Raw genomic sequence first — 12,864 nt, forward strand, 5'->3', positions numbered from 1 at the left:
ATTTTAGCTATGCAAAACCATGACACAGGATAGAAATGCAATAAAGTCACTGCTGAGATACATTATAAGATAATCTAGGAATGTAGAGCAATTAGATGAGAGTTAGATTATTACTTTTACATCTTGGCCATTTTTAATTCAAATTACATTTGCAATTTGACACATCAGAGAAAGCAAAGAAAGCACGAGTTCTTAAGTGAAAGATCAACATTCACATACATATGAAACGGTTACCCTGGGTTAAAAAAAGATACTCATGTGTCTATCAAAAGAGAAACTGGCCTGAAGAGGAAACAGTATCAAAAAGGGACATGAATCATAACAACAACAACACCAAAATGATAAACACATAGAATGATCTGGGTCAAGTCACCTTGAATGTCTAACATTAATATTATCAAATAAGAGGTGCCAAATCTCAAAATTATCACCTTTAAGCCTATATCTTACATGAATCAGTGTCTGTCATTAATTCATCCACTTTTTTATGCCTATTTTGTCAGCTGTGCAAAATAATAATAGTTTAGTAAGAAATATAAAGCTGTGTTCTGTTTGGTATTATTCATGCTAAGATACTAATCACCCTACTGCGATTCTTCACGCAGGTGCATCCTGCTGATTCAGACATGTGAACAAGCATCACTTTCTCCCACAAACACTGTGCTCGTGTTTTGTGCAGCATGTGGGCAACTATGTGCTGAGTCCACCAGTGGCTTTCCTGGCCAGTGAAGTGGCATTTCAGCCAGAGCTGATAAGCTTGAGCCTGAGCTGAGCCTCAGCTGATAAGGCTGCTACTGTAGCTCTTTATGACTTTGCTGCTATTTGCCAAACCTGTCAGCTGACCCAGTTACCCAACACATACACCCGCTGTAGTCACCCACCGCTGCCACACAAAGTCATTGTGTTCACTCTTAGTGCTGCATTGTGGCCATTTATAAATAGGCATGAATCACACAGTGCGGCCTCTTTCTGAACTTAGAGGGGGCATGGCCTCGAATCCGATCCTTTCTGCTCAGATCAGAAAATCATCACACTATGCAAGTCAGTCAAATTTATGCATTTTTGCCTTTTTTTTGGTCAAGTCAACCCTGACTTAAGAATTTAAGCAAGAGCTCATTGTGAACACTGAAGCAGATGTCATTTAACAGTAAACAGAAAGTATAAAATCTGCACCGGCTTTTGTCATAGAAAAAGAACTAAACTTGATTAAATACTGAATTTCCCAACAGTGACATACTCTCATCTCTTCCTCTCCCCTTAACTTATCTGATCCTGTTTGACAGAAAACCAAAAGGGCAGCAGAGCGCCTGTCAGAGCATCAGGCCTCTGACATGTCAGGGTGTGTTGGATCACAGTAATGTTGAAAAGAAAGGACAGGGAGGGAAAGATATGTCTGGTGGCACACTGTTGGATGACACTGTCAAGCCCAGCGTCACCCTGTCTGCCCTGAAGAAAGGGCTTATGCCACATACACACACTGATTCTCTCCAACATGCTGAGTAAATAAACCAGAAGTATATTTCTGTCCACACACATTCAACAGGTGAAAAAGTACACTGTGTCTGTATTCTCAGAGCTACGTGGGTGTTATTGCAAGTATGTCAATAAATCATATATTACAAATGTAATCAGGTTTCATGGTGAGTTATTCAATATTGATGTTTTTCCAACCATAAACACAGCAGACAAATCCCATGTGTATTTTTACCATTTATTGGTCTTACATACAAAAAATAAAAATACATGTACATGAAATAAATCAGGCTTACTGCTTGTTGTTTTTTTTTCTCTTTTTCAGTAACATAAATAGTCATATTCAAACAGGCTCCCAGAGTTTAGGCATCATTGTTACAATGAAAAAGGACCACAGCCAACACTACTGACCACAGACAGTCTCTGTTGTACATCCATTGCTGGACTGCCGGAGAAAGCAGCACCTGGGATACTTAAAGCTGACCTTAGGCACAATTCCAAAAATCATACAGCAGCTATAACCTCTAAAATGTCCTAAAATAAACCACATCTTAACCCTTCCCTCCCTCCACTGGTTTTGGACTTCTTTTTTTTCCCCCATTCCAGCTGACAATCCTGAGCAATGTGGGAAGCTGAGCCGTGTAGTCATGTGCAGACGGTAATCATCTGATTTTCCAGGTCTCATCTGGTCAAAAAATCAACTTCTTCTTCATCACAGCTGAAAAATGATAAACAGAATATTAATACATCCATTGTAAACATGCACTTTAATAGATTATACTGAAAGTTTGCACACATCTGTCCTGCTTTCAAAGCTTACATCAGCACGGCCACATACATGTGCAAATAAAACAAGCTAGTAATGAGCAATCCCCTCTCTGCTAAAGTTTCCATCTGAGTGTTTAGACATTCTCTCTGTAATATACTGTAGCATCAAGCACAGCGTATAGTCAGCCCAGATATTTTCCAAACCACAGGAGGAGATGGAAAAGCTTTGAACCTCCCAGAAACACCAAGGCCCTACTTCAGTAAAACATACCCTTCCACAATCCACTGAATGTGTGTGTATGTGCGCTCTACTACACTATATTCTGAATTTCTAACTGCAGTTAAATGTGCAGCCAACACCCTTTGAATTGCTAGGTTCAATCGAGTGGTATTTTAGATTTACGACCTTAGTGTACATGACCATGAGAACACGGTGAGGGTTCACCAGGCTAAAATTCACAACATGCTATATGTAACTCAGGTCTGTGTGGGATGTTCCAAAAATTTCTAGCTCTTTTTAAAAATCAGCTTCAGACATTTGTTGCACACACTTGCCCTTTTTTTCCCAGCTTTATTTGACTGTGGGCAAGTCAAGGTCATGGTGATAACTTGGTGGATTATGAGTAAATATAGCAAATATGAGCTTATGTGTGTATTACTTGTCTCTAGGCCCTCGATTTTCCTCTTGAGCCCGACTGTTTCCTTCTCTCTCAGCGCCTCAGCTGCACAGTTGGGTCTGGGGAGTTGGGGGCCAGGAGTGGCAGCAGGTCGATTACTGAAGTACTTCATCTTCAGAGCCTGGAGAGCAAAAGGCAACAGTATAAACATGTCATACTTCCTGGATGGGCAATCTTCCCTTAGGCAGTAATGTCTCCTGCTAAAATTAAACCGCTGCAGTTATGTAAGGAAAGGAAGGAAACCATGGAGAGCAAAGACATTCAATAGTTGAACACCATCTCTCTTAAACATAATTAGTCTAATGATGTGAGAGTCAGAGCAGCTACTGTGCTTCAGTGTGTATGCTACCTGTGTGGCTGTGGTCCTTGTCAAGGGGTTAAAGGTGAAGAATCCCTGTAGCAGCTCTAGTAAGTCATCTCCCGCGGCACTAAATATATGTTCCAGAGGTGTGCCAGGAAATATTTTGAAGGACACATAGTCTGGTAGACTACTCACTCCCTGCAAAGACATTTGACAAACAAATGTATATAAGGATCCCCACATTTCAGCAGAGAAAAAAGCAAAACACAGACATAACCACGAACCCCCCCACCCCCAAAAAAAACAACACAGATACCAACAGGCCACGTTTCTTCTGTGGGGGTCCCAAGAGCCTCAAATATCTTAGTCAGCTGGTCAAGATCTGAATCTCCAGCAAGGTATGGTATCTACAGTAAAAAGAATATACACAAACATTAGCATGGACACAAAAATGACAGCAACAGACTCTATTACTGTGTGAATTTCTTCTAAAAGTGAGGTTTGTGTACCCGGAGGAGTAACTCTGCCAAGATGCATCCCACTGCCCACATGTCAACACCTACACCGTACATCCTGGCACCAAACAGGAGCTCAGGGGAGCGGTACCACCTAGGAAAGACGGATAAACATGGAGTTAAATTTGACAGTTATAAAACAAGCATACAGAACACTGCTCCTCCAGTGAGAAGTTTCATTCTTTTGAATTTGAGATTAGCTTATTTTTAATAATGCATGCTGTCACACCTCTTAATCAGTCCAAAATATGCTTTATATCCTCATGAGATAAATTTAAAGTAGGTAAAAATTAAGCCCATGAGGATTTATTTATCTAAACAGATTAGGATATGCTGTAATGAGAGTTCCAACATACAGGAAAAAGCACATAAAAATACAAGTTTCGTATCATAAACACAATAAGATGAGAAACAGTACAGACCTGGTAACAACTTGATGTGTGTAGACTCTGTTGGGGCTTCCAAATGATTTGGCCAAACCAAAATCAGCCAACTTCAACACTCCGTTGCCATCCAGCAGCAGATTATTGGGCTTTAGATCCTGGACATGCAAAGTAGCAAATGTATAATAAACTATGTGTGGATATGCGTATAAGGAAATGCAATTTTATTTATCGAATAAACATGTTAATGATCATGTCTGTGTTTAGAAAACGTATCTTGCTGTGAAGTATTATATTACTGTGCTCATTGCTTTGTAGCATAATATACTTCTATTAATTTGATTCTCAGTGAAAGGCCTATTACTTCCCTTGTCATAATTATAGTGCCCTTCCCAGGGATTGTTATTCCCTTCTTAGCATCCTCCATGCTCTGTCTATATAATCTGTGTGAGACTGTATGTTGTTGGTGAAATCCTCTCCATTGTACTATGTGTGGTTTTCCCTTGCTGCAGCATAATAAATGCAACTTCTCAGACTTTGATTTATTTTTCTACAATTGTGTGTGTGTGTGTGTGTGTGTGCTTTTACCCTGTGTAGGACCCAGTGTTGGTGCATAAACTCTAATCCCTGTAGAGTCATGAGGATGTAGGCTTTGATGTTGGCTGGAGTCAGGACTAGGCTGGTGTCTTTGATAATCACCTTAAAAAAACAAAACAAAGACCAACAGGCTGAAGTGAATCCGGATATCTGATAAACTAATAATCTTCAACCATTATTTCATGTTTTTACATAACCGTAGGCCACAAGTTCAAAAATGAAATTAGACTTATCAGAGCAGATAAGAGAATTGAAGACAACTGGGATATATCTCTGTGAAGAAGTGCACACAGCTGGAGCCGAGCTAGACAGCGTAGCTCAGATACAACCTCTCACCCTGAATCTCTGTTATTCAACTGGGGCTAAAAACACTGGCTGCAGTATCCTGCGATGTAATCTTACTGGCAAAAAAAAGCATCCAACATCTGCAATTGATAAGCTCATACAACCAAACCTGAGCATCTGGCCTAAAAATAGGATTTCAGCACCGATAAGCTGAATATCATATTTCATCCTCATGTCTGTCTGCTGCCTGTAAGCTGCTAATAGAATCTAATCGTTGTGAGAGCCAAGAGTGAAGGGATATTGATTTTTTTAAAGCAGCGTCATCTTGTTTTGCATTGTTCTATTAGTGTCCATCTGGAGCCTTGTACACAAAATGAACCAGAGGAGGAGGTGCGGAGGAACGAGAGGAAAAATATAAAAGCCTTAGTGACCTTGCAGAGCCACTTAATGGTCCGATGAGAGCACTCACACAGTTATCTTGATCATCCCGCTCATATTTTCTTTCCTACTCCGTACTTTATCATCTGACCTTACACCTCTCCCTCATAGTTGTCTCATCTGTTCTTTCTCACTCTTTGGTATTGGAAGCTGAATGTAACAGCAAATAAATTACTATCACAGTTGTCAAACACCTGAATAGATATTTGTCAAAAAACACTGAAATAAAACCCAACTTTTAAATGTTCTCTCCCTGATCTTCATTAAGGGAGAAGCGATAAAGGCTGAAATTTCCATCTGGTGGCCTGCCGGTTAAAGCTATAATATGTAACTATTCTGCATTAAAATGTCTAAAAACAACTAGGCCTACGTTATATATTTTGTTGAGTTGTATACCTACATTATACCAAATGTTTCCAACAATTTTCAAACCCAGAGAAATCAGTAATTTTAATCTAGGCAACAGTCTGTTTCATTTGGTCGCCTGTCAATGGCGTCATACCTCCTTCTACCAAAGAGTATACGCATACAAGATAATACATTGGCGTTGTGGTTGCCCACCAGAAACTGTTATAAATGGACTTTTATTCAGTTTTAAGTCACATTTTTTGATAAACCTTTTAGATCTTGGTCATTTTTGACTGTATCTTTTAACCAGATGAAGGATTTTAGACATCAGACATCTGGATCTTAAATTATCAGAGAAACAAACTGAGCAAACGTTAGCAGCAGCCGGGCTAGCAGCCCCTCCCGGACGCCCTCTTTCGTCGGAGAAACACTGATTTTTAATGTGAAACTGCTTTATTCAGGCTTTTAATCACCGCATCTGTTTGTTTTGGAGAGCAGGAGACCTCTGCGGATAATTTGGCTCCCGGTAAAAACATCCTGAACGATGAACACTGAAGTAATCCTATACTGGAAAAGCTTGTTGTTTAACAATGACAACACAACAACTCCCATGATTCCACATTACTTCACACAGTCATCACACTCCGTCTTTTGTTATTGTTTTGAATGAGAGACACCTAGCAGCAGAAATTATACATTGTGTGTTTTAATACAACATTAAGAGGAAGACATGTATAAGAATAATACTAAATATCTGTATAATATGATGAGATCAAATACAAGAGATGTTAATTCCAGTCTACATCAATCTTTGACTCTGTCATCCATGGTATTCATCTACTAAATCATATAATATTGTACCACTCAACCGTATTATACTGGAAGGGGTTGATATGAATAAAATAATAGAAAAACCAGTGGAGCTCTTCTAAATTTTAGGCTATACTCCTGAAAAAGTCTGTTAATTATGTAGGACACATTCAGAGACATAAATAAGGAAATGTCGATCGACCACAGACCCTTACATCTTAGTTCAAACCAAATTAGTAGATAGAGCGAGCTATTAAATGGGTCTGCATTACTGAATATACTGATTATGTGTTGATATGTCCTGGAGAGAAATACACATTTTTTTTTATCTCACCTCCAAGTCAGTTTCCATGAAATCAAACACCAGGCTGATATTAGATTTATGTCCAAAGGCATCCAGCAGCTGAAACACACAGAGAATGAAATTCAACTTAGAATAATACATATTCTAATCTTCTTCTTATTCTTCAAATGTCACATACAAATTGTCTTCTTTTTTTTTTTTTTTTACCAACCCCAATGATATTTGGATGATGCAGCTCCTGCAGCAGTTTGATTTCCCGAAGAGCAGTCCTATTGATACCTAAAGGAGGAATAACAGTCATTAAAGAGCTGGATGTACATGGACAGCACTATGGGGTGAAAACATTAGAAAAGGGCTACCAGTCAGTCAGCACTTACCATCTTTAGCCTCAGTTCTGTGGCCAACCTTAATCTGCAATAAAACAAACGAAACAGTTTGATGTTAAACATCAGCAAACCTACATCTGCTAACCATGTGAGCACTGGTGCTAACTTAGTATCTTGTACCTTTTTAATGGCAACTATGGTGTCAGTCGTTTTGTCTCTGGCTTTGTACACTGTGGCAAACTGGAGAAAAGAGACAGTGAGCAATAATAATAGAAGCACTGCGACTGAAATGCATTTTCAGTATCACTGCTGCTCAGTCAGCACAGCATGAGCCAACAGGGCTTTGTTGACATTAGCAACCAGCTAACGCTTGTTAGCTTGCTATCAAGCTTCCCGCCGAGCAAGTCAGAAGCCGCTCAAAAGGAACAGAAACAGAAATAAAGACTTAAATTAGTGATGTTAGTCGCTACCTACCTGACCCTCGCCGAGGAAATCCAGTTTCTCGTATCGTTTGGCTCTGGACTTCACATCAAGCGCCATTGTAGTTAACTGTCAATTTCATTAGGACTAACTTCCTGCCTTGTTAAAGGTCCGCAGGTACTTTTTCCGGGTTAAAGGAGGTTTTATGTTGAGCAACACCGCCACCTACCGGTTTAATTCACGCAACACGCGGAAAAGTGACCGAGAAAACGTCACTGTAAAAGCAGGTTTAGCTGAAATAAACCAACTTATGTTTAATTTCCTTTCCTTTCCTTTTATTTTAGTATTGTTTTTATATGACTGCAAAAATTATTTAGTATTGTTTTTTATTTTTAGTATTGCTTTTTGTTCTGTGCTGCAATTATTTCACATTATCTTCTTTTAATAAGGAAAAAATGATATATATACATGTGAACGTATGTACCTAGTCCCACATATATAAACTTACATAGTCATACACATTTACATACATACAGGCATACATACACATTGTACACACACATCTGGATGTAAACACTGTATGATGCATAATGTAAATCCACATATCTAGATACAAACATAAAAACAAAACTAATCCTACAGAAACCCTACTTTATATTTTATATACTACAAATACAGTACATAATATACAGTGCATGCAGTATAAAATATATAATATATTTAAAGTACACACTCACTCAGCACTTTATCAGGAACACCTGTGCAGTCTAATGTAATCCAATACAACAGCTATGCCATAAACTCTACTTCACAAACCTTATACATTTTCAGTTTTTGTTGACATTGTGAGAAAGGTGATATTTCTACCTTATGTTTACAATTGAGGTCGTTGTGGGTGGTGGTGGCGGTGTACTGGAGTGCATTATACTGAAAAGTGTTCCTAATATTTTGTCCACCCCACTAACATAATGAGGGGGGCAAGAGCAGTTATGGCAGCTGTTTCATTGAATTACATAAGATTGTACAGGTGTTCTTAATAAAGTGCTCGGTGAGTGTATACTTTATATATATTATTTATTTTATACTGTATGTACTGTATATTAGGTATTGTATTTACAGTATTTGAAAGATACTGTGTTTTTATAAACTTTGTGTTTTAAAAACAAAGCACTCATAAAACAAAACAAATCTCTACTCAAATATCAACTTTTTTCAAATTCCTGTAACATTTAACAGTTATGACGCAATATGAAATACTGTTATGTTCCTGACAGTTAGCCTTTTTTTTTTTTTTTTTTGCAGTTAGCAGTTTGACATCAGTCTCTCGGGAGTCTCTTCTGTCAGTTAGGAAGGTTTTGTGATCCATGCGCCGCTGAACACATCTCTACATCCCATCTCCATACACAGTAGATACCCTCACATCCCACAGGATTAGGCATGGCTCCTCTCCTTTGACCCGCCCTGTCTCTCTCTCTTACTCATTCTTACCACACACACACACATACACATGTGCGCATGCACACACACACAAACACACACACACACACACATACACACACACACACACATGCATGCACTCACTGACTTTCATTTTCATGTTAAGTTTGACAAGAGGAGTGTGAAGGATCAGCAGGCCTAATACACCCCTCATTCTCCCCTCAGATGCATGCACATACATATCTGACAGCTCCCAGATGTAACTGACAGGACCGTATGTGCCCATGCAACCATGAAGAGAAGAGAAGAGAAGAGAAGAGAAGAGAAGAGAAGAGAAGAGAAGAGAAGAGAAGAGAAGAGAAGAGAAGAGAAGAGAAGAGAAGAGAAGAGAAGAGAGCAGAACAGAACAGAACAGAACAGAACAGAATAGAACAGACTCCTGCAGGAATCAACATCTTTACTGGCATTGTATCATCAACCTTTAGGATGGGCTCTAATGTGGAACATAACTGTCCAGTAGTGGACATAACTCAGACCCACTTACATCACTCGCTCTAAAACAAATGTGACACATTGATGTCCCCCTCTAATTCTGATATGATTTGAGGGCATTCTTGTGCTCATTCCTCTAAGTCTCTCTGAGGCTGTAGAGAAGGCTGAGTTATGGAGGCATAAGTGATTCTGGTGGCATTTATACAGTTTGTCACAGTAAATCTCATGATACCATGGGTAACATTATACACCATAACTCACTCTGGTTATATGTCACATTAGCAGATGGTGATGCTGTTGAGCTGGGGTGTGTGTGTGTGTGCCTGTGCACATGTGTGTGTGTGTGTATACCTATGTTTGACGGGCAGGAGAGTGAAACCACAAGGCTGTTTATCAAACTCATAGGAAGTGGGTGTTGTTGAGCGAGGACGTGTCGCACCACCACATCCTGCTGCTGGGAAGCAGCTTCAGACAGGACAGTGTTCACACGATGTACAGTAAACAACAAATGTAGACCAGGTGTCTTTTTTGTGTGCATGTGGGATATTGCTACTATATTCTTCCTGTGCAACATATACACTGATTGTAAAGTTACAATAACCTGGCTAGTTATTTTTAAAAAAGAGTGAAGAGGCCATTCTGGTGGTTTATGTGGTGTTGTTTGAGCACGTTGCACCCCTAAAGATACTATTTAAAATTTCCTCTTTGCATCACGCTGTTACACACACATTCTGTTACACACACTCACTCATGACTGGCAATCAGATTTATTAAAAGCTGCCGCCACCACCCACAAACCATGCAGGTGACGTCAAAATGCAGAATCCAAGATCTGATGAAAGATAAATTTCTGTGAGGAAAATAACACTGTCATAACACTCCTCACGCCTCAAGCATGACAAAAGATTATGTCCCAAAGTGTTGGCTAATGCACATTAGACCTTATGTTTCCATTGACTTATATTTAAATATCTGTTTTAGATGGTCTTAAAATTCTCAATTTGACATTTAATCATTTATATGTCTTTCCTTTGGTCAATACATTGGAAATGTAGAGTTTAAAAGGAACTTTGATGTACTGACAGAATGTGTAAGCGATGAATGATTCAGCGCTATCTTCAGTCAGTGCTGTATCATACACCTGCTGTGCATCTTTGTCTTTGTTTTACTCACAGAGTCTCAGGGGAAGTGGTAGCGTTCTGTCATCTAGGGAGTTTTCCTCTTGGTTTCTGTTTCTGACTCTTTCACATAGGCCCCCACACACACACACATACGCACACACCAGTGCAGCTGTATCTGACCACATGCACAGTTATAACACAACAGGATGTTGTAGGGTGGATGTTTGAGGTGTGAAGGTTCACACAAGCTGTGACAAACAATATCTGTTTCTGAGAACTAATTATTCATTATTCATGTCTCTAATAGATACAATCACTGTTTTTTTTGTCTCTTTTCTTAGTGTATTATATAAGTCAGGGTATGAACCCAAATTTATCAAACTACTGGCAATGACTTACTGCAAGACATCAACCACACACAGTCCATAACATGATTTACTTTGCCCATTTCTCGTTTATTCTTTGCAGATGTCTGTAGTGACAAGACAATAAGAAAGCAGAAGGACAAACAGAAGGACAATCATTATCCTCCTTGCTGCCGTTTGTTTACAACCAACGCAGAGATTCATCAAATTGGTGCTGTCAGTTCTGGGCTGCATTGTTAGACGCCAGAGCTGTCAGTTTGAATAAATATTAGGGCAGGCATTTTTTTCGTTCACCACTGTCTTCCCCCAGCTTCTGAGCATCAGCATACACCGGCGCTTGTGTAGGACTTCAAGATGAGCCCACTTGATCGCTCGGCTCATACGGAGACAACATTATGATAATGTCCCCATAAGTAGCAGGGGGATGGGAGCAGTGTCATCTCTTCAGATCGACAGAGCCAGCAGGGAGTCCATAGTCAACTGCATTTAGGGCTGTCTTTGTTGTTGTCTTAGCTCCCATCTGCGTTGTTGTTTTGTTCCAGTCTGCATCCCCTCTCAGACATCGTTATCGCTCTCATTAGAAGATTTTCTACTTCAGACTCAAATGGAGAACAAAGTCTTGCAATAACTCTTTCTCTCCCTTTGTTTGTGTGAGTGTCTAGAATTGTATATGCAAGTGTGGCTGCATGTGCAAACTCCAGGAGACCACTTTAGTCCTTTAGAGACACTGTGTGGTGAGCAGCTCTGTTTTAATGAATTGCTGTATGTATGCAGTTGGTTTTTTGCCTTATTTGATAGCTCACAGTACTACAGGAAAAATTGAAGACTGAAAGGGGATAAAGTGTGAAAAGTGCCTCAGGACAGATGCCATGAGTGTATTGAAAGAGCCTGATCTAACTAAGGGTAGCAGGGTGTTCAAGCCAGTCGTCTTTGGAAGGTAAATGAGGGAGAAGAGAAGGTCTTTCTGGTTTATCTGAGTGTATCAAGAGCTAGAGATAGCCCCAGTGGTGTGTTATCCAAGAAGTCATTTACTTCATTAACCCAGCCAGATCACTGAGGCCTCAGTAATCAACCTTGTCACACGTCCCATTAACTTCTCACTCTATCAGCATAGCCCTCGCTCCTTCTGACACACATACACACAGAATGCCCGATTGTCACACACATCTATATGCAAGCGCGCAACCACTCTCTTAATATGCAACACACAAGTGCACAAGATCACACCCAGTTGCATTTTTGCATGTGCTTTGCTCGCACAGAAGAAAACCTTTTCTCCTGCACGCACATGTACATTCTCACACACACACACACACACACTCTGAGCTAACCCCATTACCTCTGTCAGTCCCAGGGGTCTCTCAGCTCTGATGAACCCTCTGCTGCCCTGTGAGATTAGTGGACTCCCTGAGAAAAGCCCTTCATTGATTGAACGTGAGTCTCTCCTGCTTGCAATGTCAGCTCAAGGTTAGCACGATGACTCTCACTGCTCTCTTTCCCCAGCACAGTCAAGGGCTGTAGCTTCGTTATGAATATCAGTGTGTTATTATTATTTCAGCTCTGCTGACTCCACTGCTTATATTATTCATAAAGAAGGCAAACCAATTATTGACATTCACCTGCAGAGTCTCTATTTGCTTCTTCTCTCAATTCTTCTATCCAGCGGCCCCACTTAAGACATTTGCCAAAGCATTAATTAATTGTTAAATAATTTTTTCTCCTTCTTCCGTCATCTCAATCTTTCAATCTCCTTTCTCCCCATCAGTGAGACCACAGAGGAACTATTGCCACATAAAAGCTTTAG

The 12,864-nt window shown here is 39.8% G+C and overlaps 1 protein-coding gene across 1 annotated transcript; it reads right to left on the bottom strand.

The window, feature by feature from the left end:
* Nucleotides 1-1,690: 1,690 nt before the first annotated feature.
* Nucleotides 1,691-7,833, bottom strand: cdk7 (cyclin-dependent kinase 7). The gene is made up of 12 exons (XM_067608703.1): nt 7,700-7,833; nt 7,406-7,465; nt 7,277-7,310; nt 7,111-7,178; nt 6,930-6,998; nt 4,706-4,816; nt 4,157-4,275; nt 3,729-3,828; nt 3,540-3,626; nt 3,268-3,417; nt 2,901-3,039; nt 1,691-2,191 (listed from the first exon to the last, which is right to left on the bottom strand). The coding sequence occupies exons 1-12, from the start codon at nt 7,763-7,765 to the stop codon at nt 2,163-2,165; spliced, it is 1,032 nt and encodes a 343-aa protein (XP_067464804.1). The 5' UTR covers nt 7,766-7,833; the 3' UTR covers nt 1,691-2,162.
* Nucleotides 7,834-12,864: the final 5,031 nt, after the last annotated feature.

This window comes from Thunnus thynnus, chromosome 2 (genome assembly GCF_963924715.1).
Source record: "Thunnus thynnus chromosome 2, fThuThy2.1, whole genome shotgun sequence".
In the NCBI taxonomy this organism is placed as follows: Eukaryota; Metazoa; Chordata; class Actinopteri; order Scombriformes; family Scombridae; genus Thunnus; species Thunnus thynnus.